Source organism: Lynx canadensis, chromosome C2 (assembly GCF_007474595.2).
Source record: "Lynx canadensis isolate LIC74 chromosome C2, mLynCan4.pri.v2, whole genome shotgun sequence".
Classification (NCBI taxonomy): domain Eukaryota; kingdom Metazoa; phylum Chordata; class Mammalia; order Carnivora; family Felidae; genus Lynx; species Lynx canadensis.
In genome coordinates, this window is record NC_044311.2 from 6,990,022 (window position 1) to 7,014,896 (window position 24,875).

The window sequence follows — 24,875 nt, forward strand, 5'->3', positions numbered from 1 at the left end:
AGAATTTTCTAATATCCACTCTGATTCTTCTTTAGTGCATAAGTTATTTAAAAGTTTTTTTGGGGGGAGACATCTGGATGGCTCAGGTGGTTGAGCATCTGACTCTTGATCTCAGCTCAGGTCACGATCTCAGGGTCATGGGATCGAGACCAGCTTTGTGCTGAGCACTGAGCTTGCTTGGGATTCTCTCTCTCTCTCTCTCCCTCTCTCCCTCTCCCTCTGCCCTTCCCCTGTTGGTTCTCTCTCTCTCTTTAAAACAAAATTTTTTAGGAGAGCCTGGGTGGCTCAGTCGGTTAGGCAACTGACTTGGGTTCAGGTCATGATCTCACGGCTCGTGGGTTCAAGCCCCACATCAGGCTCTGTGCTTAGAGGTCAGAGCCTGGAGCCCGCTTCGGGTTCTGTGTCTCCCTCTCTCTCTGTTCCTCCCCTGCTCATTCTCTGTCTCTCTCTGTCAAAAATAAATAAACATTAAAAAAAATTTTCTAAATAAATAATTTTTTTTTAATTTTAAGTTTTTTTTAAATATCCAAATGTTTTTGGTGAGTACCTTCAGAATCACCATGAATGGTTAGAACTGTTTGAATGTTAACTGTGCCTAACTAATCATGTTAGAATTTTGTGTGTTCATTAGAGTAACACTCTTTTTTCTAATGTTTATTTGAGAGAGAGAGAGAGAGAGAGAGAGAGAGAGAGTGTGTGTGTGTGTGTGTGTGTGTGTGTGTGTGTGAGTGGGGGAGGGGCAGAGAGAGAGGGAGACACAGAATCGGAAGCAGGTCCCAGGCTCTGAGCTGTCAGCACAGAGCCCAACGCGGGGCTCGAACTCACAACCTGTGAGATCATGACCTGAGCTGAAGTTGGACACTTAACCACCCAGGCGCCCCTAAAGTAACCCTCTATTAAGCAGAAGGCCATCCCTGAGCAGGCTGAAAAATATATGAAATTTCCTATAAAGAAACAGAACATCGAAAACCCCACAGTACGTATGACCAGAAACCGCATGTTCACAATGAAACACATGATGGAAAGCGAGGTTCCCTTTCCATCTGACAGCCACGGATTGCCCCCAGGCACCTCTCCGCCACCCCAGGACCATGGTACGATAATCACGCCTGTGTTCGCTGCAATATGAATGGCCTCTGTCACAAAGACACCCCAGACACATGACTTAAATAACGTGAAAGGTTATTCCTCTGTCAGGTAAAAGTTCAGGTGGTTGCCCAGGACAGGGACAGCAACACTACTCTGGAGGGTCCCATGCCCCTTCTTTCTTGCCACTCTATCTAAGATGCGGCTCACATGGCCCACATGTCAGCCAGTAGGAAGGAGGAAAGAGAAGAAATGGAAGGCATATGCTGTGAGGATACAGCTGGACGTCACATGGGACACTTGCATTCACATCCTGTTGGCCAGAACTTAGTCACAGGGCCACACCTAAGCTGCAGGGGGAGGCTAGGAGATGTAGTGTTTATTCTGGGTAGCAAGTGCCCAGCCAAGTGGGGCGTTCTATTTTGTTTGTTTGTTTGTTTGTTTGTTTGTTTGTTTTAAGTAGGCTCTTCACCAAGCACGGAGCCCAACACAGGGCTTGAACTCACAGCCCTGAGCTCAAGACCTGAGCTGAAGTGACACCTGGGTGGCTCACTGGTTAAGCATCTGACTCTTGATCTCAGCTCAGATCTTTTTTTTTTATGAATATAATTTATCGTCAAATTGGCTTACAAACAACACCCAGTGCTCATCCCAACAAGTGCCCTCCTCAATGTGCATCACCCACTCTCTCCTCTCCCCCCTGCCATCCACCCTCAGTTTGTTCTCTGTATTTAAGAGTCTCTTGTGGTTTGCCTCCCTCCCTGTCTGGTTTTTTTTTCCCCTTCCCTTCCCCCATGGTCTTCTGTTAAGTTTCTCAAGATCCACATATGAGTGTAAACATGATATCTGTCCTTCTCTGACTGACTTATCAGCATAATACCCTCCAGTTCCATCCACGTTGCTGCAATTGGCAGATTTCATTCTTTCTCATTGCCAAGTAGTATTCCATTGTATATATAAACCACATCTTCTTTATCCATTCGTCAGTTGATGAACATTTAGGCTCTTTCCATCATTTGGCTCTTGTTGAAAGTGCTGCTATAAACATTGGGGTACAAGTGACCCTGTGCCTCAGCACTCCCGTATCCCTTGGGTAAATTCCTAGCAGTGCTATTGCTGGGCCATGGGGTAGATCTATTTTGAATTTTTTGAGGCACCTGCACACTGTTTTCCAGAGCGTTAGCTCAGATCGTGATCTCAGGATCGTGAGTTCAAGCCCTGGTCTCCCTCCACGCTGGGGGTGGAGCCTATTTAAAAAAAAAAAAAAAAAAAAAAAAAGACCTGAGCTGAAATCAAGAGTCAGACACTTCACCTACTGAGCCACCCAGGTGCTGCCCTGGGAGTTCTGTTATTAGAAGGAGAAGGGTAGAATGGATAATACAAGACAATCAGAAGTGGCTGCCACATCACCCTGGCCTTGCCTGTGAATACTCTCGATTCATGGGGTTCCTCTTCCTATTTCAGAATCCTAGAAAAAGATGAAAGCAATATTGACGCCTGCCAAATCCTAGCTGTGCATGAACTTGTAAGAGAAGGAAACATAACCATAGTAAGTTCTTTCAAGACTCAGGAGTCAGACCTTGAAACACGCACAGCCTGAGAGGAAGCCCTCTTAGTGCCCTCATCCCCAGGGTCTTGGAGGGTGCTCCCTGGATCTCAGCTCCTTCCCTCCCTCCCTCCCTCCTACTCCCTGTCAAGGGGAAGTCCTCTGGTTTGCTCTTTGGGTCGGCAGTGAAGTTGACTGTGGTTCGGGTTCACCTGGATAAGCCTTGGGATCCTCACTCATAAAGTGGAGAAAATTCCCACCACTTTGTGAGGTTGTTATAAGGATTAAACGGGATGACAAACGGGAGAGCTTGGAACAGTGCCTGATGTCACAAAATGCCATTTAAAAAAAAATTTTTTTTAAGTCAATAAATGTTTATGTAAGGATTTTCACATGTGATTCCTTCCACTGCCAATCACCATAGTTCCCCCTAAGTCCAAATCTAATCTTCAAAATAACCCAGAGTTCTTTCTGTTGGGCATCTTTGATCTCCACTTGAATATGGACGTACCTCAAAAATTCCCCACCTGTAGTCTTTGGGATCCAATTTTTGTACCTTAGGGCCACGTTTGGGGTCAGAGTAGATACATCTGCCTCGTTCTCAATTTCAAACAGCCTCTGAATGTGAATGAGTCCAAATCATATTCACCCCTAAACCAGCACACCCTAGAATTGTACAGATTGTTGGGGTACTCCACTACCTAAGATTTTTTAAATTTGTTGGGTCTTTCGCAGAGTTTTAGCAGATAGATGTCTTGTCGAACACATAGTTCTGTGAATAAAGGAAACCCCACATATACTCTATTAGGCGTTTCCAATGATGTAGGTCTGCAGAAAAAGCAGGTATTGGCCAGGTAGAGCCTAGCCCCAAACTTGCTCCTAAGCCCTGTAGTGTTCCACAGAAACCCAAAACAGCCCCCAAACACAGAAACAGTTCTTCATGAAAACCTCAATACCAGGATAGGTTTTTATCTTTAAGAAGAGTTTGCATTCTCAACCCATAACATTGCCTTTTGAGTAAATACACTGCTTCTGTGAAAAGCGTGGCAAATCAGGAGTCGCTAAGGGGTCATGATAGGAAGAAGAAGCTTCCGGTTCCTTATGCGCAGCTCTGAGATTGTGGGTTTTGTGCGGTGGGGTGAGACAGAGGGTACAGTCCATGTTTAGAAGGAACCCTCAAAAGAGTCCCCAGCACCATCGCTGGGTAGGAACCAGAGAACAGATGGGCCTGTCTTCAACTTTATGCAACCCAGGAGCCTTGGGCAGGCCTTCCCGGGGCCTGAGGGTTAATTCTAAGGGCAGAGTTGTCTGAATGCCCCTCCTTCACCCCCCACCTCTCCCTGGCCCAGGCTGCTCAGTGCTAAGCTTGCTCTGCACTGACTGAGCAGAGTAGACCTGCCCCATCCCGGGTTTCACTCCTGGCACTTCTTTGCAACCGGGAACTAAGAACTCCCCGCTCCTCACTCCTCGGTAGGGAATGGACAGAGGAGTCAACCAGAAAGGACAGAGGCTTTGGAGTCAGTCACCCGGTTGGCTGAGTGACCTCAAGCAAATTACCTAACCTTTCTGACCCTCTGTCTGCTGGACTGGACAATTCAGACAGCTCTATTGACTTCCAGGGCCTTTGAGAGGATTCACTGGCATGACAAGGGGCACCAGTGTGGTGACTCATGTCACCATGGAGCAGAGGCTCGAGGCCAGGGACTCGCCATGACCATCTGCTCTTGGGCCAGCCCAGGTGATGTGCCGCCGGCCTGGTCAGCCGCTGTGTGGGCACCATGACAGCTGGCTTCTGGCTCTGGCCGGGTGGGTCCGAAAGGGCAACTTCTCTTCGCAAATCCATGAACAAAGGGGCACTGCCAGCTCTTGGGTGCATAAGCTCCTGAAAGTTCCACTACGGGGCTTTGAAATCATACTGGTGCCTGGGCCCACCCCAGTCCAGTTGAACCCAAATCTCTGGGGCTGGCCTCTGGGCATGGGTGTTTTAAGATCTCCCAGGGGGTGCTAAGGGACGGCGGGGTTGTGAACCTCTGCCCAGCTTCCACTTTATATGTTGCCTCTGACGTTGTCTGTTTTGTCCCCACAGGCTGCCAATCATGTTAGAAACCTGATTAAGGCACTGGAGACAAGAGAGCCCCAAAATCCAAACCTCCATCTTAAAAAAATCCTTGTGGTTAGCAGGCTGGTAAGAAGGCTCTTTTCCAGGTTTCTGAAATCGTGCTTCTGGCCGGGTGTTCCTAAGGGGAGTCCTATGGCCCCCCTGGGAGCCCCCCGGGGACCCTGCCCTCCCCTCTTTGGCTCCAACTTGGCCTCTCAGGCCGATGGCCCATACCTAGCGGCCCCTACCCGCCTCTGAACAACACCTGTGTCTCATACACTCCGTTTCCTTGGCCCAGATGTCGCTCAGGGACGCTGTAAAGATCAGAGCCATTGGGTCTGACAGCGCTTTTAGAGTAGGAGGCTCCTTATTTGGGGGAAGAGAGCAGTGTTGTGGCTGTTACACGGCAGAGCTATGCCTGCCTCTAGCTCGGGGTGCCAGGGCACCCAACTGCCATATTGTCTCTCTGTGGAAGTGACCTGGAAAGTCAGGCCTGCCCGCACCCCCTCTGCCATCAGGCAGGTGCAAACAGACCAGGTCGCCAAACAGTCTGTCTCTGTCAGACCCTTCAGCCCCAAAGCAGATTGACTAGAAGGAGTTGCTGCAAAATCTGGGGTGGCTGTGGGGCCTCAGGAACCAGAACCGTGCAGTTGAATGCCACTGGGACACCATCCCTCCCTCAGGGACACACACCTGTGTCTGCTTCTCTGTGCTCGTTCTCTACACACGGCCGGGAACATGGCTGCCCTCGGGGCCACGTCCCACCAACAGGGCGCAAAGAACTCTGCCCCCCCTTCAGTTTTTGAAAAGCTTCTTGGCAACTCAGACAGGAGGTGGGCCCTTTGGAGGGACCTGTGCCTGGAGGCAAATTCCACAGATGTGGCCAGTGTGAGGCTTTGGAAGCTGGACAAGTGCACAGCCCCGGCTATATGGGTCATGGGCCCCTCTTAGTCTCTCCCAAGCACCTGAAACGGGACTGCCAAACGTGTCCCCCACTTCTGACACGGCCTTGCTTCTGACAGCCTGACACGGCCACTTCTGACGGGCTGGACTGACGGGTCTCCCTATTCCCACGTGTCCGTTCCTTGCAGTGTGGAAGGCACCAGGCGATTCTGCAGCTGGTGTGTGGCTTCATTGAGCGCACATTCGTGGCCACAGCCGCCTACGCCCACGTGGCCACAGAGCTGGGCTATCTCTTCATCCTACAGGACCAAGTGAAGGAGGCATCTCTGTGGTACTCGGAGGCCATGAAATTGGACGAGAGCAGTGTGGCTGCCTTGACAGGTCTATGCGGTCCGGGCAAGGGAGGGGGTGGGGGGTGTGGGAAGGCAGGTCGCAAGGTAGCCTCCGTGGGTCCAGAAGAGAGGCGCTGGGAAGCATCTTCCCTAGAGGGTGTGTGAGTTTTGGAGTACATTGTATGATGGGGTGCCTTTCCATGAATTGGTGTCTGTTTGTTTGAGAGAGAGAGAGAGAGAGAGAGAGAGAGAGTGTGTGTGTGTGTGTGTGTGTGTGTGTGTGTGTGTGAGTGGGGGAGGGGCAGAGGGAGTGAGGGAATCTCAAGCAGGCTCCACATACGGGGCTCGATCCCACAACCCTGGGGTCATGACCTGGGCCGAAATCAAGAGTTAGGCACTCAACCAACTGAGTCACCCAGGCACCCCATGAATCAGCAAGCATAGATATAAGAGACACAGGAACTGTCGGAGTGTGGCCGCAGCCACTCGGATCTGCATCAGACCTCCGATGTCCACACTGTGACCCCCTGGAGGACCAGCACCCTGCCCCTCCCGCTCGGGGGCCCTGCCTCTTCTCAGGCCCGGCAAGGCCAGTGGTGGAGAGGGTCCCAGTCCGGGAGCACCCCAACCCAAAGCCCCTAGACTCTCCCTCTGCAGGCCCTGAGCTGAAAGGCCACCAGAGCAATAGTTTTGAGAGTTTTACTTCCCTGTCTGTCCAGAGGCCCGCCCACCCCGCTCTAGAGAAACGTCAGTAAATTTCCCAGACCCCAATTTTCATTTCACACATTTTGTTTTTAAGCCTTCAAATCTACGGCGTCTGGTGAACTCTGAACCAGCAATTTAATTTCGGTTGAGGAAACTGTATGGTCCCAGGCTCAAGGCAGGCTGGCTCCTTGCCCCAGCTCTCAGGAGCCGTGTCTTTTGGGTCCAGCCACTTCTCTCTATGGTCCAGGCTCTTTGCCAGCACAGCACGGTTATCTGAGAGGTTGTTCACCACGTCAGCTGACTCGTGAGCCCATGCATCTTCCTCCACTTCCAAACCCATAAAATCCTGGAAGACGTTTTGAAAAGATAACGCAGGCCTGGAAACAGAGAAAGCTGCCTTTGGTGGACCAGAAACTTTGAGAACGTCACATTTCTAGAGGATATAAAACAGATAGCATCAAAAGTAAGGAAATGACAAGCCACTCTGGAAAGCCGTATGCCAACATGGTACACAGACGGGGCAGCTAAAGAAACGAGTAGACCCGTTTTCTCCCAAAGAGCTCCAAGAAAAACAAAAGTTGACAAATAACAAGGGGCGCCTGGGTGACTCAGTCGGTTGAGTGTCTGACTCTTGGTTTCGGCTCAGGTCATGATCTCACACTTTGTGAGACTGAGCCCCGCGTCGGGCTCTGCGCTCCCAGCGCCTGCTGGGCATTCTCTCTCTCCCTCTCTCGCCTCTCTTTCTCACGCTCTCTTTCTCAAAATAAAAAATAAACATTAAAAAAAGAGCAAAAAAAAAAAAAAAAAAAAGCAAGCTCCTGGTCGCTGGAGGCTGGGAGCTACACAAGCCACGGGGCAGTCAGCGAGATGACAGGGGGACCAGAGAATGGAATCAAGGAGACCTTTCAAGGCTGTGGGGCAGGAGGGAGCAGAGCAGAGCCCTGTTTCCCACCACCACCAGGGACATGAAGGACAAAAAGACTTGCTCCACACACAGGCCACACCCCCTAGGACAGCCCCCACCCAGCTCAGTCCTTCCCCACTTCCTCATTGAGGGGAGCCCCCTCGCCAGTCAGCCAGAAGGGAAGTCCAGTGCCCAGAAAAACAGTGACCTTAACAATTTGGGAAATCTGCCTCAGCTGCTAATACTCATCAGTCTAGTCCGTTTGTAAATCTGCTAACAGTTTGAAAGGGGCCAAGTGGACCATGCAAAGCCAAGGCCCTCTGAGGAGCCAAGTTTAAAGCCAGATACAGAAAAGACTTCACCACCCCCCACTAAAACACCAGGGTTTTCAGAGGCTACAATGTCAGTCAATAAGTAAAGAAGAGGCTACTATGGCAAAGATTGTACAGAACGAAAAAGTTACTGAAAATTACAAATACGATTGCAAAGTAAATTAACTCCATAGATGAGCCAAACAGCGGGATGCATATAAGTGAAAAACCAAGATGTTCATTAGGAAGACAGTCAGGAATAAATACACCAAAATGACCAAGAAATATCTATGAAAGAGATTCCTCTTTTATAGTAGTAGGAGTAGAAGGATTTGTCTTCCCAAACTCAAAACACATTACAGAACGCCAGTAGGTAAGTCAGCTCCAAGTCAATGCTGGAGTAAACAAGGTGATAAACAGAACAGAAACAGGTCTTACAAATAAAGTGATATTTCAAACCAATATGGCGGTAGGTTTCAACAATTCATGGTTGGACATCTGGCCATCCAGTATGAAAAACGTAAAGGGAAGTTCCCAGCTCACGCCATATTCAGAAATAAACTTCAGGGGCGCCTGGCTGGCTCAGTTGGTAAAGCATGTGACTATTAATCTTGAGGTCGTGAGTTCAAGCCCCACATCAGGGGTAAAAATTGTTTTAAAAAATGTTTTTTTAATTTAAAAGCTCCAGATGAATTAAACATTTAAACATAAAAGTTCAGTTGGACTTGGGTTCCCTGGAGGAAACTCAGAAGCCCTAAAAGAAAATATTTTACTGATCTATGTAAAACTTTAAAACTAATGGATGGCAAAAGACAGTGAAAAATAGTTAAAAGGTGAATGGCAAACTGGTAGAAAAGGTTTGCTATAAAGGGTTAATAATCTTAATATTTATGAAGAGAAAACAAATCGCCCTAAAATAAAATCAGGCTAGGGGCGCCTGGGTGGCTCAGCCGGTTAAGCGTCTGACTTTGGCTCGGTCATGATCTCACGGTTCGTGGGTTCGAGCCCCGCATCGGGCTCTGTGCTGACAGCTCAGAGCCTGGAGCCTGCTTCAGAACCTGTGTCTCCTTCTCTCTCTCTCCTTCTTCCCTCCCCCGCTCATGCTCTGTCTCTGTCTCTCAGAAATTAATAAAAATTAAAAAAAAAAAAAAAGAATCAGGCTAAAGCTAGGTACAGGAGATTCACAGGAGAAAGGAAAGGGGCATTAAATGTATGGAAAAATGCTCCTTTCCCCTCTTAGTAAAAAAAAAAAGGAACTAAAACGAGTTGTTTTTCACGTTTTCACTGGCAAAGAGTGAAGCACGTCGTCGAGGTTGTGGGGAAAGGCTACTTTCAAATTCTTGGCAGTAACACTAATTCAAACATCTCCAGAGGACAAGTTGGCCTTATCTATCAACATTTTAGATATACACGCCCTTTGACCAATCAACTCGACTGCAGGAATCAGAACGCGGAAATATGTTTACCGTGGCACTGGAGCATTTAAGCATCGAAAGCAAACTAGATGCGAAATGAGGTGTCCTTCAACGGGGCAGTGGTTAAATAAAATGTCCCAGCCACGGTGCATGGTTAAAGGCAGAGCACGAGCTAGGGATATGCTTCCCTGCCTGCCTCGTGCCTCGAATTCTTTACCAGGAGCGAGCATCCCTCTTTACGTTTGCGGAGATGTGGGGAAGGGCCCCCTGCACAGCCGCCCGTCCTTCCGCTGTCTCATCCCTGCTCTTGGCCCGCGGGCCTGCTGGCTCCGTGTCCGAGCTGGCTCCTCACGCTTGTTCTGCCCCGTTCCCAGGGATCATCTGGTGCCAGATCTTGGACGGCCACCTGGAGGAGGCTGAACAGCAGTTGGAATTTATGAAGGAGGTGCAGCAGTGTCTCGGGAAGTCTGAGGTCAGAGCTCCCTGGGGACGCGGGCCGCTCCAGGCTTGTGTCCCCGGCCCTCCCCTCGCCCCAGTTTCCGGCACCCAGCAGCCAACACGGCCCGGACTCCTGCTTTGCGCTCGCCTCCCCACGGCCCGGCTGGCGTTGGTGCCGAGACCTGGGCTTGCCTCCCCCAGGTGCTGGTTTTCCTCCAGGCCCTTCTGGCGTCCAGGAAGCACAAGGGGGAGCAGGAGGCCACCCGGCTCCTGAAGGAGGCTGCGGGGCTGCACTTCGCCGGCATGCAGGGCCTCCCCCTGGGCTCCGAGTACTTTGAAAAGCTGGACCCCCCCTTCCTGGTCTGCATCGCCAGGGAGTACTTGTTCTTCTGCCCCAAGCAGGTTAGAGGAAGTCCCATCTGCACGGCGGGGGTCTGGAGCATAGGCCTGGACGGGGGCAAAGACCTCGTCTGGCCCCATCAGCAGGCGGCTCTGAGCCCCTGAAGTTCGGGGACCCATTGCTTTTCAATTTTTTTTTTAATGTTTAATTATTTTCGAGAGACTGAGAGAGACAGAGCATGTGCAGGGGAGGAGCAGAGAGAGAGAGAGAGAGAGACACACACACACACACACACACACACACACACAGAATCTGAAGCAGGCTCCGGGCTCTGAGCTGTCAGCACAGCCCCCAGGGGGATCCCGCTGCTGCTGGCCCACAGACCACACTCGCGGGAACAGGGCACTGCTCCACACCTCTGCCTTTATCCTAGACAATAACCAGCTCCCTTTTCCCCCACAAGTCTTCTAAGAAGTCTGTTAGTCTTTCCTTCTTTGCCTGCTTTACTTGTTTGCCTATTTGCCCAGCCAGTCAAGATTCTCCGTGGGCAAGGATCTTATCTTGCTATCGTAATGTCCCCCCCCAGTGCCACGTAATGAGTCATTCCACAAATATCTATTAAGTGCACCACCGTGTGCCGGACGCCGTGGTAGGTACTGGGGACACAACCGTCAGCAAAACAAAGTCCCCATTCTCTGCAGCTTACGTGGTAGCACTAGATGGCACGGACTGGATAAGAAACACGAGGAAGAAAGTAAAATTCCTTCACTGAGAGAGTGTTTCCTGAGAGCTTTAGGAGTCTCTCTGGAATGGGGCAAACCGTCCAGCCAGGCCCCGTGTTCCTACAGCCCCGGTCGCCGGGCCAGATCGTGTCTCCACTTCTCAAACAAGTCGCTGTGATCCTGAATCCTGTCGTCAAAGCGGCGCCAGCTCTGATCGACCCCCTGTATGTGATGGCTCAGGTCAAGTACCTCTCAGGTGAGCCCGCGTCTGCTCACCCGTTCAGCCACCGCCCCGGGGGTCGCAGCCCCCTGCCTCAGGCAGTTTACACAGACACACACACACACCCCCTCACCAGGCCCGGCCACCTCCCTGGCCTCCACTCCCCAGAAACCGGCCTGACTTCCCTCACCAGCAGGGGTCCCTCCCACCCGCCCCCCTGCTACTGGCGGCTTCCTCGCTCTGCGCGGGGGTACCGCGGCTGAAGTGGCTGAACTTCAGTTCCGCACAGGATGCACTGGTCCTCAGGATAGGCAGAAATGCCCTCATGAGGTCTGCATTCTAGTAAGGGGAAATAGACGCTACGCGGAACAGAGAAGCACGCGGCCTTGTTTGTTAGGACACAGGAATTCTGTGGAGGAAACCAAAGCGGGGGAGGGGATGGGAACTGGCAGGGTCGCAGTTATTAAAAGGTGGGCAGGAGGGCATCACGGGGAGGTGGGGCCCTGTAGCATTCGGCTCTCAGAGCCTCAGGGTGGCCAGAGCAATGTCCTTCCAGCTTCTCCTGTCTCGAGACCCAGGTCCTGGAGAGAGAGGGAAAGGGGAGACGCGTCCGGGGGAACCTTGCTGTCCCCTCTGAGGACTCTCCACCTGTGGCCTTGCACCCCAGTCTGCCTGGAAGGCAGGCTGATCTCTGGTGCGCTGGGGGCTTCCGAAGGATCCCAAATGCCATGGCATGTGTCTGGCTTCTGGCACGGCCTGGCGTGGGTCACACCGTGCAGAGACGGCCCCTCCCCCGACCCTGTCTTCATCCGTGGGCCTCCCCGTTGTCATCTGGGTTTCCAGGTTTACCCACAAGCTTCAGGGGCTCCCGGGTACGAGGCAAGGGCAGGAGCACTCCCCCAGGGGTGCGGGCAGCTGGCAACAAGCAAGTTGAGGGCCAAAGCAAGGTCTCCAGCTGCTTAGGTTGCCATAGTGACATCTTTGCGTTTCTGCAGCAGCGCACATGGAAGGAGCAGGGAGTGTGGGACCCAGAAGCAGCTGCTCCCCTCCCCGCCAGGTTATGGGTCCTGAGCGGGAGCTGTTGAGGGACCTGGATGGAGAGAGAGGGGGACCCTCCTACCAGCTCACTGCACCCCACCCCTGGGCTTGCACTGCTGCCGGCTGTGGGCCAGTCTGGCTGCAGGGAGAGCCCTCAGCCCCTGAGCGCCAAGGCAGGCAGAGCTCAGCCTCAGGAGCCGATGGCCCTGGGTCTAAATGCTGACTTTGTCCCTCGTAAGCTGAGTTACTTATGTAACTGGGTTCCAGTCCTACATCAAAAAGACACAGACAACACCGCCCATCTTGCAGGGCTGGGCACATAGTAACCCCGACTTTCCAAAAGCGCTTTGCATAAAGCAAGTGCTTCGTAAGACGGGGCTATTACAGTTGCTGTTATTGTTAGGTTCCGTTCTGCTCTGAGGTGTGGGACTCGAGACTTAAGCGTCCCCCGGAGCTTCTGGACAGAGCAGTGACATGCCTTAGCCATCTCCTCGAGGGTTGCCCCACAGTCTGAGTTTCCAGGCTTTCGTCTGGGTGGTTGTAATTTCAAGAAGAGACCTCTGAGTGAAACAGAACAGAACTGGGTGAAATGGCCAACTCGGGTATTTCTGGGTAACGGAACACACAAAATTCATTCTGCCTCTACATACTGGGTCCTGGGAGTCCCCCGGGGACCCCTGGATGTAGAGGTCTGTTTATCGCTTCTAGGAGAGTTAGAGAATGCCCAGAGCACCCTGCAGCGTTGCCTGGAGCTGGACCCCACCTCCGTGGACGCCCACCTCCTCATGTCCCACGTCTACCTGGCGCAGGGCAATTTTGCCATGTGCTCCCACTGCTTAGAGCTGGGCGTCAGTCACAACTTCCAGGTGGGGGTCCTCTGTGCCCAGTCGCCCCGCCCCCGCCTCCCCAAGCCCAGCTGGCCAACAGCCCCCACTTGCCCTGGGAGAGGCCCCAGGAGCTCCCGGCATCCCTCAGACCCTTCTGCGGGCCAAAGGCCAGGGCAGGCTCGGTGGGCTTCCGCGGCCTTCTCCAGTCCGGGTGCCTTGAGCAGCAGCCGTGAAGCGGGGCCCCACACTCCACTCTGCTCCTCTAGGTGCGAAACCACCCCCTCTACCACTTGGTCAAGGCCAGGGCCCTCAACAAGTGTGGGGACTATCCAGAAGCCATAAGGACGCTGAAGATGATCATAAAATTACCACCTCGGAAGACGGAAGAAGGCAAGAAACTCCGCGGGCCCTCCATGCAGCCCAGCGAGCGGGCGTCCCTCTTACTGGAACTGGCAGACGCCCTCCGCATGAATGGGGAGCTGGTAAGAAACACCACGCTCTCGTCCCTGGGGACTGGGGCATGTTGGAGGTCCGGGGTACGCCTGGGAACCAGGCTCTTTGGTTCTGGCTGATGTTTATTCGTTCTATCATTCGAGCCTTTATTCATTTGGGAGCGTACCTTACCCCCGCCCAAAGGCCTCGATGGCTCCCGGTGCCCTCTAGATAACGTCCAAAGCCTACTGAGCCCCGCCTGATCTGTCCCCTGCCTGCCTGCCTCACTGTCCCCGTGAGGATCTCACAGAGTTAGAGCACACAGGCCCATCAGGACAGCCACCGGTGGTTGTGCACATTGGGTAAGGCACAGCCCCGGTAGACGCCATAATCACACCACGGTCTTTACGAACTGTGTCCCCTTGGGAGTTTTGTGGTATATAATTTGCTCAACTGTATGAGGCAGCCCTGGGGCCTTGGCAGGTCTGGCTTGGCAAAGACAGGAAGCACCTGAGCGTCCTACGCTGGTGTGAAGGAGCAGCGGGGAACACGGGGTGGGGGGCGGGGGGTAGAGCTGGCTCCACAGGCTCCCACGGCCTCGCTGTCCTCACTCACTCACCTGCTCAGCGGAGAGGGTCGGCAGAGTTCCAGGAGCATCTCTAATCTGGCAGTACGGGGGGCATCTGGCTGCCATAGAGAAGGAACAGCTCGCGAGGCCCTTTTCTCCTTAAAGTTAAAAACTGCCTTCTGGGGGGCGCCTGGTTGGCTCAGTCGGTTGGGCCTCTGACCTCCGCTCAGGTCGTGATCTCACAGTTCGTGAGTTCGAGCCCCGTGTAGGGCTCTGTGCTGACGGCTCAGATTCTGTGTCTCCCTCTCTCTCTCCCCTCCCCCCACGCACGCTCTGTCTCCCTCACTCTCTCTCTCTGTCTCTCAAAAATAAACATTAAAAAAGAAAACCGCCTTCTGGGTAGAGGTGGGGATGTGGAAGCTTGTTTGTTGTCCTTTCCTCCTTTAAATCTGCCCAAAGGAGCACAGGAATTAAAAGTAGAGAAGGAATCTCCACCTAGGACAAACCTAGGGAAAGGCCACATCCCAGCACAGTCGATTCAGTCAGTCGATTCAGCTATTGATTGAGGGCCAGCTAGCTGCCAGGCACCATCTGGCAGCTGGGGATAGAGGAGAGAAGCTAGCAAGGTCCTTTTGGAACTTACCATCGGTGGGCGAGAGAGAAAGCAGGGTGCAGTGAGGCGGGGCCCGAGGTTCCTGCCTTTGCTTGAAACCTTCTGGACTGGAGATGTGCTCAAGCGGGGAGAAGCAGGGGCATTCCTAGAGGGACTCGGGTCCAGCCCGTGGAAGGGCAGGGCCACTGAGCAAGAACTCCCTGCTCAGATGCCTCCTTGCTTCTCTCTGTCCGGGCTCCTTTCTAGGAGACGTGGCCCGAGGAAAGTAAGGAGGGAAATAACCCGAAAAAGAGTTCTGCAGCGTGCTTTGCTAAGATGACAGGTCTGCAGACTGGGGCCTTCACAGTGAGCCAGGGGTTCTGTCCTGACCCCAGCTTCTCATTAAACCCACCCCCAAAAGGAAGACCCACAGAAAGCTCAGGGGAAATGTGAGCCTAGGGCAGCTGTGCTAGACCCTGTCCGTCCCCAGCCTAGTTCCTGGGCAAAGGGCCAGGTTAGGGGGGACCGGTCCCATTTGAGGAAGGGGTCCAATATGGTGATTACAGGGAAGGACAGAGGTGAGGGAGGGAGGAGAAGAAGGGAAGGAAAGACGAAAGGGTGGGAGGGAAGGAAGAAAGGGAGGAAAGAGGGGAGAGGAAACAAAATCACAAGCAAAAGACAAGTGAAGATTACACTTGGGGAGAAAGAGTTCTATAAAAAATGGAAGAGATACTTTTTTTAAAGTTTATTTATTTTGAAAGAGAGCATGTGATCGCTTCTTGGCCTTTTGGCTAAGATCAAGTGTGAAAGAGAGCATGTGAGCAGGGGACGGGTGGAGAGAGAGGAAGAGAGAGGGAGAGAGAGAGAACCCCAAGCAGGCTCCACACTGCCAGCACTGAGCCCACCATGGGGCTCGAACTCACCAACCCTGAGATCATGACCTGAGCTGAAATCAAGAGTCGGACACTCAACCAGCTGAGCCACCCAGGCATCCCTAAGAAGAAATACTTCTAAGAGAACTTGTCTATATTCGATGAAAATGGAAACATGGAATCTTGTAAAACCAGCTCAAAGCAGAGTACCAGAGATCCCCAGAGGTGTTCAGCTGGCAGAATTAAAGCAAGTACGCATAGAAAACAGTGATGCTATTAGAAAATTGTAGTCCCACGAGACAAAACAGAAAGTGGCTGAACCCTTGCTGAAGCTCTCTGATGCAGGAAAGGGGTGAGAAAATCATTGAAGTGATGTGAGGGGATGACGGGTAAGAAAGAGAGAGACCACAGATATCCAACCGAGGCAAAATAAACGTTCCTGCAGAAGAGAGAAGAAATGGATCAGGGGAGAGCCCCACGTTGGGTGTGGAAATTACTTTTAAATAAATAAATAAACAGATAAATAAATAAGTAAATAAATATTTAAAAAATCCTAATACTAATATCCTAATGGAGTCATGGGAACCAAGGATTAACGGTCACTGGGGGCGCCTGGGTGGCTCAGTCAGTTGAGCGTCCAACTTCAGCTCAGGTCGTGATCTCACGGTTCGCGAGTTCGAGCCCCACCTCTGGTTCTCTGCTGTCAGCACAGAGCTCACTTCGGATCCCCTGTCCTCCCACTCTCTATACCTCTCCCCATATACCTCTCTATACCTTTGGGCTTGACCCAAAGCCAGTATAATTGCTAAGTTCTTAACATAAAAGTTATTAAAATCAAAATAACAATAACATCCTATAAAAAAATTCAGGGAGAAGGTGGCATTATTATAAGCATGCTAATTGTTTCCACTTTATAGAATGTGGGGAAAAAATGTACACAAGACATTTCTTAATAGAAAGATGACTCTTGGTAGAATTTAAGAGGCGATCTCCACCACATTAATCAAGAGTTAAGAAGAAAAGAAAGGATCAAGCAGGTCATAAAGGCAGAAGTAAAGCCAAACACAACAGCATGTGAAAATGAAAATGGGCGCCTGGGGGGCTCAGTCGGTTAAGCATCCAACTTCAGCTCAGGTCATGATCTTCGAGTTTGTGAGTTTGAGCCTTGCGTCGGGCTCTGTGCGGACAGCTCGGAGCCTGGGGCCTGCTTGGGATTCTGTGTCTCCCTCTCTCTCTGCCCCTCCCCTGCTCATGCTGTCTCTCTCTCTCTCTCTCTCTCTCTCTCTCTCTCAAAAAATAAATATTTTTCAAAAAATGAAAACAGAAAGTTTTCTGTTGCCAGAAAACCCAAGAACGTATCTGTGGTAACAAAATTGTAAATGAAATAAATGTACCTCTTAAATAAAAGAGGCATCAGAGTGGTTCAAACTAGCAACAGAGAGAACCCTTACTCTCTATACTTCAAACACCAAAGGGCCCAGGATGAGAGGAAAAAGATGATACAAATATACCAACCCAGCAAAAAGAAAGCAGAGATTGAGGAAGAAATGTCTGGTAAGGCTGAATCCCAGTCCGAAAGTACCAAAATGGGGAAAGAAAGCAACTTTGTTAAAATAACCAAGGGCATGAATATAATGAGGAAATCATTCAAACAGACCGCTAACGTGCCAAATACGATAACATTAAAATACTTTTGACCGAAAGCAGGAAAGTACAAGGAGATGCATCCATCGGTCTCCCACAAGAAGGAATTGCCAACAGATGTAGAGGTGCTAAGGAACAGTCGAGGGTTTCTGTACCCCCAGCTAGCCGGGCACCTTTCCCCTGCCCCCAGGAAGAGTGGTGGTGGACACTGAAGGGATCTCTCTTCTTTCTGCCACTGGAGCCTCTCTGCAGGTGGATGTGAGCCATCCTCCCCTCCCCTTCCGTGGAGCAAGGCTGCTCCTGGCTGTCTCCATATTTCATTTCTCTCTGGGGGCAGGAGTGGGAAGAGGGATCCCTTTAGGTCGCCTCCAAGAGATTTCAAGTGTTTTCAGGTCACCCGTGGTGGGTGACAGCTAACGGAGGTCTGTTGGGTTCCCATGCTCTAGCATGAGGCCACCAAGGTCATGCAGGACGCCATCAACGAGTTCAGCGGCACACCGGAGGAGCTCCGCATCGCCATTGCCAACGTGGACCTGGCCCTGAGCAGTGGGAACGTGGACGTGGCCCTGAGCATGCTGAGGAACATCGCACCCAAGCAGCCCTTCTACGTGGAAGCCAAGGAGAAGATGGCCAACATCTACCTGCAGACCCGCAAAGACATCGGCCTCTACATCGGCTGCTACCGGTAAGCCCCAGGCAGCGCCCTGACAGCCTCCTTCCCGGTGGTGTTTTAGGGAGTGGCTTCTCCAGGTTGTGTTTCCTCAACCTGGGTCTCCAGTCTGCACCGTCCAAGTGTGTTAGATGCAGTGCAAGTACAGAATTTCCCATGCGTCCGCATTTGAGCGTGATAGCTTAGCCAGGCCGGCTCACTGCCGAGTTCTGAAGATACAGAACTGAATCCATCCTGCTTGGCCTCCCCCGAATGGCCCACATTCTGGTGGGCACCACGGGTATGCACTTTTGCCCTGGCCCCTGACTCTGCCTGTCCTTGAAGAAATGTCCAGTGACTCGATGTGGCCAAGGTGAGGTGCAGGAAGGTGGAGAGCTGTCTTTATGATTTGACCTTCCCAGCCCCTCCCTCAAGCAGAACCCTATCTAGGCAATCCAGGTGGGAGGCAGCGCTGGGGGGCGGGGGTGGGGGGAGGCAAAGCCAAGAGCCGTGGGACACTAATAAACAGTGGGGTGGGGTGACGCGGCCACACCAGAGTTTTAGAAAGAGCAGGATGCCTGCTTATGCAGAGGGGCCTAGAGGGTTAGGACTGGAGGCCAGAAGAAAGGGTAGATGTTCTGGCATGGTCCAGATAACAGATAAGCAGAGCTTGGACTAAGGTAGCTAGCACAGTGCCTCGTGCACAGTGGGCTTTCAGTAAGTATTAGGTGAACGAATGAATGAATGAATGGGAAAGAAGAGTTGGAGATGAATTCAGAAACACAAAGAGTGCATAGGTTCAAGCTAAGTCTTTGGTTACTTTTGCAGGGAGCTCTGTGAACAACTGCCTGGCCCCCACACCAGCCTGCTACTGGGGGATGCTTTCATGAACATTCAAGAGGTGAGTGAAAGCCTCGTGGCCTTGCCAAGTGGCCCCCCAATCTCACGTCTCCAGTGGGAGAGAAGAGAGACCGAGACCTTTGGACGCTTTCCCCACCAGCCTGAGAAGGCCCTGGAGGCTTATGACGAGGCCTATAGAAAGAACCCACATGATGCATCGCTGGTCAGCAGGATCGGGCAAGCCTATGTGAAGACCCACCAGTACACCAAGGTCAGGCTAGGCTGGGGTGGGGAGAGGTGTGGGCCAGCCCAACAGGGAAGAGGGAGGGGGGTGCATGAGTGGAAGTTTCTGGATGGGAAGGGAGTGGCTGCGTTCCCACCGTAGCTCCCTGTTGAAGTGGGTGGGGGAGGGGGGCTGGCTAGAGGAGAATTCAGAAGCTATCCACACACACACACACACACACACACACACACACACACGCCGAGCCTGAGCCCTCTGCCAGCTGGGAGGGCCTTCTCATCGCAGGCTTCTGTGTTCTGGAGGGACACACAGGTGTGGTGGCCGCCGAGGAGAACACGGTTTGAGGCACTCAAGGTAGAACCAGACCCCGAGGCCAATATTTCCTGTTTGCCCAAAGGCAATTAATTATTATGAGGCTGCGCAGAAGATCAATGGACAGGACTTTCTGTGCTGTGATCTCGCTGAACTGCTCCTGAAGTTAAAGAAGTTCAGCAAAGCAGAAAAAGTTTTGAAACAGTCACTGGAACACGACTTTGGTGAGGCCCCCTTCGAAGTCACTTCCCTAGCCTACTGCCCCCGCCCTGCAGTCTCTTCCTGCGGAATGGGGATGGGCGCTAGCTGGGGTCCTGAGCCCAGTCCCCTACCTCCCCCATCCCTGGCTTCCCAGGCACCAGAGAACACTGATTTGAGTTTCTACTCAAATCGGAGTAGTTTCTACTCTTTGCAGCCAAAGACCTCCCATCCATGATGAACAACGTCAAGTGCTTGCTTTTGCTGGCAAAGGTTTACAAGAGTCATAAAAAAGAAGACGTGATGGGAACTTTGAACAAGGTAATCGACATTAGACAATAGACTCAAGCTCTTTATTGGCCATTTCCTGGTGGGAGCTATAAAAGGAAGGATAGGACTGCAGGTCTGGAAGGCTCCAGGGCTGGCACTCAAAAGAGGACCTGGGTCACACCTCTGACCTCGGCCTTCCATTTATTCCCCCACCTGTGCTCTTTGTTGATGGTGCCCCGGAGTGCCCCAAGCCCGGCTGGGCTGGGTCGAAGAAAGCAGGGAGTCGGCAGGGATGCCCGTGGGATAATAATGGACAATGCGAGCAGCTCCCGGGCACTGAATGCTCTATGGTGGGTTCTGTACTGGGCTTTTTGCTTTCTTATTAATTCTCACAGTAGCCCTTTGAGATACGCACTGTGACATTCCTATTTCACAGCTATGGCTCCAAGAGGTTAAGAAATGTGCCCGAAGTCAGACTGCCAGTAAATGGGGGAGCTGACATTTGAACCAGGTCTGGCCTGTCCCAACCTAAGCTCTTTTCTCCCCTGGGCTGCCCCAGTGGGACAGTTCCTGGCCGTTCCTATCCCACCTCCCTCGATCTTTCTCCGCAAGGGTGTGGCTGGCTGCTTGTTCCTGAGATGCCTTCTGCACTTGTACCAGGAAAGCCCACTCTGACGGCTTGAGACGATTTATTCCCTTGTTTCCCTCTGGATTCCCACTCCCGTTTGGCCCTTAGAAAGCCGAGTGCTGATTTGTGCCCACTTCCCAAGACTTAACCCCGGCATCACCAATTCTTCTTGTCCCGATGCTCCCTGGTTACCCACTTGATCATTTTATGTTGTGGATATTTGTGGAGGCTGCCCCAAGTTCCCAGCAGGGCGGCATTCAGAGCAAATGCATCCATCAAAACGCAGCCTGCCCTGCGCACCTACTGTGTGCTTCTTCTAGCCCGTAGGAGGGCCAGAGCAAATTAGACACGGTATGTATCAAGGCGTGATGGAAACAGGTCAACAAGTACAGGCACAACAGAGTGTTTTGTTTGAGTGCCTTTGCTTCCCATCTTGCCCCAGGGGCAGAGCCAGCTTGCCTCCTGAGTACTCAGCCAGGGGTCTTGCCTGCCCAGAGTGACCCAGGTTTGCTCAAGGGCACTTGAGATGCCCTTTCTGATCATCTGCTGACACAGAAACGAGAGTAGGGATTCTTTCTGTGAATTGGCCTGAGATCTGGCACATCAGGCCCCGGGACTCTGATCCCGAGTTTACTGGTTTCCCAAGGCCATGGACCTCCAGTCTCAGATCCTGAAGCGTGTTGCACCGGAGCAACCAGAAATGATCCCCGCCCAGAAACAGCTGGCAGCCTCCATCTGTGTCCAGTTTGGGGAGCACCACCTGGCAGAGAAGGAGTTTGCCGAGGCAGTACGGTCTTACAAGGATGCCCTCTTCTACTCGCCTGATGACAATAAGGTGGGGTCCTCAAAGCCAGAGGCTGCTCCTTCTCTTGGGCCCTGCTGCCTTGCGGAGTCCCCTGACTAGGGGCAGAGGCCGCCGGGTCCTTCCCTGTGCCTCCCTGAGGAGCTGCAGGTCAAGGGGCCCGGGACCCCTGGTGTGGGGAGCCTGCTCTGGCTGACCCCAGGGCCCTCAGCCATCAGCCCTTGGACCAAGACTGGGAGGCCTCACTTCGGACAGCTCCTTGTGCGGGGTAGAGCGGGGAAGATGCTCCCAAAAGTCATGTTAGTCTGGCATTTTCAGGTCCCCCTTGAAGGCGGGGGCACAGTGACAGCCGTGGCTGCCAGGGGTCTTTGGGCACGAAGCCAGACTAAGCCTCCAAGGAGGTTTAGAGTCGTGAGGGGGGCGTGGCCCAGATGAGGCAGTGGTGGCTGGAGTCCACACTAGGAGAACCGATGAAGAGCTTAGTGACAGCCATTCATTCGTTCAGCACGCACTCATTTAAGAGACGTATCATACGCGCCAGGCACGGTGCTAGGCCCGGGGGGCCGCGGGGGGCAAGACAGGGTCCCTGCCCACAGACTGCCTCAGGCAGAGGGACGGATGAGCACATTTTTAGTTCCATTGCCTGCATGTGGGTCTGCACACTGCGGGAACTCAGAGGACGGGTGCCTGGCCCAGAGGCTACCACAGAGGGCTGCCCAGAGGGGGCTAGGTCCAAGCCAAAGGAGGAGGACGAGTTGCCCAGGCCCCCAGTTTCAGAGGTTGGTTGGTAAAACACGTGGTATGATTGGGGGAGAAGGGGGAGCCGGGGACATATGTTGAAGGCGGAACGAATAAAAATGGACTAGGCGAGAGTGAGACACCAGCCCGAGTTTTCCCATGATGCTCCCTGGTTGATCACATCCGGCCTCGTCCCAGGTGTTGCTGGAGCTGGCCCGCCTCTACCTGCTGCAGGGCCACCTGGACTTGTGTGAGCAGCACTGTGCCGATCTCCTGCAGACGGAGAAGAGCCACGAGATGGCCTCAGTGGTATGGGGCCACAGGACCTCCCCCCGGCCCTCCCCAGGGTCCCCGCCACCGCGCGAGGGCTGCCTCCCGGCCCCATAACTCCGATGCTTGGCTGACCCACCCCCAGGGGCCACCAGGCAGAGGGGACTGAGCACTGGGCCTGATGCCCTTCACGTGGTAGGGGTGGGCCGGCCGGCAGGCAGCCGGGGCAACATCAGCCTCCCGGGGCCAATCCAAGGGGAGGCGGGGAGGCTGACGGGCTCCAGGGGAAACCACACCCACAGTGGGTGAAGGCAAGGGTGGACAGGTTCCTGGGTTTAAAGAAGTACGTGGGAAAGGCCTCTCCAGTCTGACTTCTCTCCCTAACACCCAGACCACCGCCAGGGCCGCCCCACAGGAGCGGGGAGACCTCATTCTGCCTCCGCTGCCTGTAGCTGGCAGTTCTCGGACACGGGTGGAGGGTCCGGCTCTGCTGGCTGTCAAAGGGACCCACTGGTGTCTACCCCTGGGCTTACCTTCCCACCTGTGACCTCACCCCCGCACTCCTCCCACCCCAAGCAGGCCCTGTCTTCTGGGCTCCTCCTGTGGCCGCTCCTCCCAGGGCCCAGAGAGGCGACCTTGGACGTCCTTGTCCACCCTCTCTGCTTACCCCCACGCCCACCCAGCCTCCCCACCACAGCCCGGCGAACCGTCAGGAGTCCCGGAGCATTGTGTGTTTTCTGACAGATGATGGCTGACCTGATGTTTCGAAAACAGAAATACGAAGCTGCCGTCAATCTCTACCACCAAGTCCTGGAGAAAGCACCAGGTAGCGAACTGCCCACATCAAGACTGCCCACTGAGATGGCCTGCGTCAGTTCCCACCAAGCAAGGGCTGCTCTCCCCCACAAGGGTGGGCCGCCTCCCCTCCTTCCTGACTGGGCAGAGGAAGCCCCTTCCTCTCTGATTGTTCCCAGAGAGACAGGAAACTGATAAAGCACCGATGGAACGTGCTGGCCCTTCCCGAGTCCGAGGGGCCAGTTCCTGGTCTCAGGCAGGGCAGTGCTTGGCCCTGGACCCAGGACAGCCTGTCTGTCTCCAAATCACGGCCACTGGACTGGACATAGCCCCCTTCTGAGGTGACAGCCACCTGGAGGTGGCTAGAAACCCTCCCTGTTAGGTAGCTACATTCCCGCCACACCTGAGGCTCAGACGACAGCCCCTGCGGGCCCACAGCCAACTCTGCTCCGAGGCCCAGCAGACTGCGGCCCTTAGGAGCGCGGGGTCCTGGAGCCAGGCTGCCTACGTCTAACTCACGGTCTTCCACTTACCAGCTGTGTGACTTTTGGCCGAAAACTTTTGTGTCTCAGTGGAAAGGGAAAAATAGCTACCTCGGTGTGTGTGGGTAAAGCCCTTAATGCTTAACGTACTGTGTAAGCTCTAGCTGCTACTTTTCAGTGTGATGATTATCCTTTGCTCAGCTTTGGAGACCAGGGGAGACACTGAAGCTGCTGGGAAGTCCCCGCTCAGCCCAAATAGGCAGTGTCTGCTGGGCCCCTCACTTCTCCATGCCAGGCCACAGCGCCCAATCGGCCTTGGCCGTTGGTTTTCACAGCCTGGCATCTTCTCTCCTATTGTAGACAACTTTCTGGCATGGAATAAACTAATTGACCTGCTATGGAGAAGCGGCAGACTTGAGGATGCCCCTGTCTTCTTTGAGTTGGTCAAGAGGATGTCCAGCCGTGTTCCTTTGGAGCCAGGTTTCAACTACTGCAGAGGCATCTACTGCTGGTGAGCTGGGGAGTGGGGTGTCTTCGTCTTCGGGGCAGTTCCCTGCAGGGGGCCCTTCCTGGCAGGCAAGCTGGGCTTCCGCTCAGCACTGGGGAAGCAGAAATTCCACTGACTTGCGGGGCAGGCGTTTGGGAGACCGGCCACCCAGCCCCGCTCCGTGCAGACTCCGGGAGTGGCGCCCGTGTGTCCCTGCACTCCCCGGACCTCAGTTTCCCTCTCTGGTTCTTGGTATCTGTGTCTCATTTCCACTACAGGCGCATAGGGCAGCCCAACAAAGCACTGAAGTTCCTAAACAAGGCGCGCAAGGACAGCACTTGGGGCCAGAGTGCCACCTACTACATGGTGCAGATCTGCCTGAACCCGGACAACGAGGTCGTGGGCGGAGAGGTTTTCAAGAACCTGGTGGCCGATAGCAAGTAGGGGCCCCGCTGACCTCCGGGCGTGGTGGAGGGGGGGGGGGGGAGGGGGGGTGCAGGGGCCGGGCCCTTGGGAAAAGCGGGGATAGCCACGTGGCGGGGTAGAGACCACATGAGGGCCCGTGGGCCGTGGGCCCGCAGGCGGCCTGCCAGCCTGCCACTCTCACGTCGGACGCCCGCAGCTCCTCCGACAGGAAGGCCCTCGAGCAGCACGCCGTGCGCACCGCCGAGAAGCTGCTGCGTGATTTCTACCCGCGCTCGGACTGGGGCCAGACCCAGCTGCGGCTGCTGGAGAGCCTCTGCCTGCTGGCCACCAGGGACAAGGCCAACGTGGAGGCGGCGCTGGGCACCTTCATCGCGATGGCACAGGCCGAGGTGGGCCGGCTCGCTGGGTGGGCCGCGGGGGGCCCGGCTGGGGGGGGGGGCCCAGCGCGCCGACGCCCGCTTCCCACCCGTGTGCAGAAGGACAGCGTCCCCGCCCTGCTGGCCACGGCGCAGGCCCACGCGCTGCTGAAGCAGGTCCCCAAGGCCCGCACGCAGCTGAAGCGTCTGGCCAAGGCCCCGTGGACGCCGGACGAGGCCGAGGACCTGGAGAAGAGCTGGCTCCTACTGGCTGACATTTACTGCCAGGGCGGCAAGTTCGACCTGGCCTCGGAGCTGCTGCGGCGCTGCGTGCAATACAACAAGGCAGGGGGGGCGCGCTGCCGTCGGGAAAGCGGGGACGCCCCGT

At 53.9% G+C, this 24,875-nt stretch overlaps 1 protein-coding gene across 3 annotated transcripts in view; it reads left to right on the forward strand.

Moving 5' to 3' along the window:
* TTC21A (tetratricopeptide repeat domain 21A) overlaps positions 1 to 24,875 on the forward strand; it is a 36,264-nt gene that overhangs the window by 8,966 nt on the left and 2,423 nt on the right. Inside the window, exons 7-26 of one of the 3 annotated variants that reach the window (XM_030330348.1) lie at positions 2,551 to 2,635; positions 4,719 to 4,817; positions 5,822 to 6,014; positions 9,675 to 9,772; positions 9,940 to 10,140; positions 10,927 to 11,056; positions 12,767 to 12,924; positions 13,152 to 13,367; positions 17,440 to 17,678; positions 18,471 to 18,543; positions 18,643 to 18,753; positions 19,121 to 19,259; positions 19,451 to 19,554; positions 20,778 to 20,966; positions 21,870 to 21,980; positions 22,686 to 22,767; positions 23,579 to 23,729; positions 23,984 to 24,145; positions 24,328 to 24,520; positions 24,608 to 24,832. In XM_030330348.1, the coding sequence (XP_030186208.1) occupies positions 2,551 to 2,635; positions 4,719 to 4,817; positions 5,822 to 6,014; positions 9,675 to 9,772; positions 9,940 to 10,140; positions 10,927 to 11,056; positions 12,767 to 12,924; positions 13,152 to 13,367; positions 17,440 to 17,678; positions 18,471 to 18,543; positions 18,643 to 18,753; positions 19,121 to 19,259; positions 19,451 to 19,554; positions 20,778 to 20,966; positions 21,870 to 21,980; positions 22,686 to 22,767; positions 23,579 to 23,729; positions 23,984 to 24,145; positions 24,328 to 24,520; positions 24,608 to 24,832 (2,959 nt within the window). The remainder of the gene's footprint in view (positions 1 to 2,550; positions 2,636 to 4,718; positions 4,818 to 5,821; positions 6,015 to 9,674; positions 9,773 to 9,939; positions 10,141 to 10,926; positions 11,057 to 12,766; positions 12,925 to 13,151; positions 13,368 to 17,439; positions 17,679 to 18,470; positions 18,544 to 18,642; positions 18,754 to 19,120; positions 19,260 to 19,450; positions 19,555 to 20,777; positions 20,967 to 21,869; positions 21,981 to 22,685; positions 22,768 to 23,578; positions 23,730 to 23,983; positions 24,146 to 24,327; positions 24,521 to 24,607; positions 24,833 to 24,875) is intronic. The other 2 variants (XM_030330349.1, XM_030330350.1) reach the window with 2 other exon arrangements.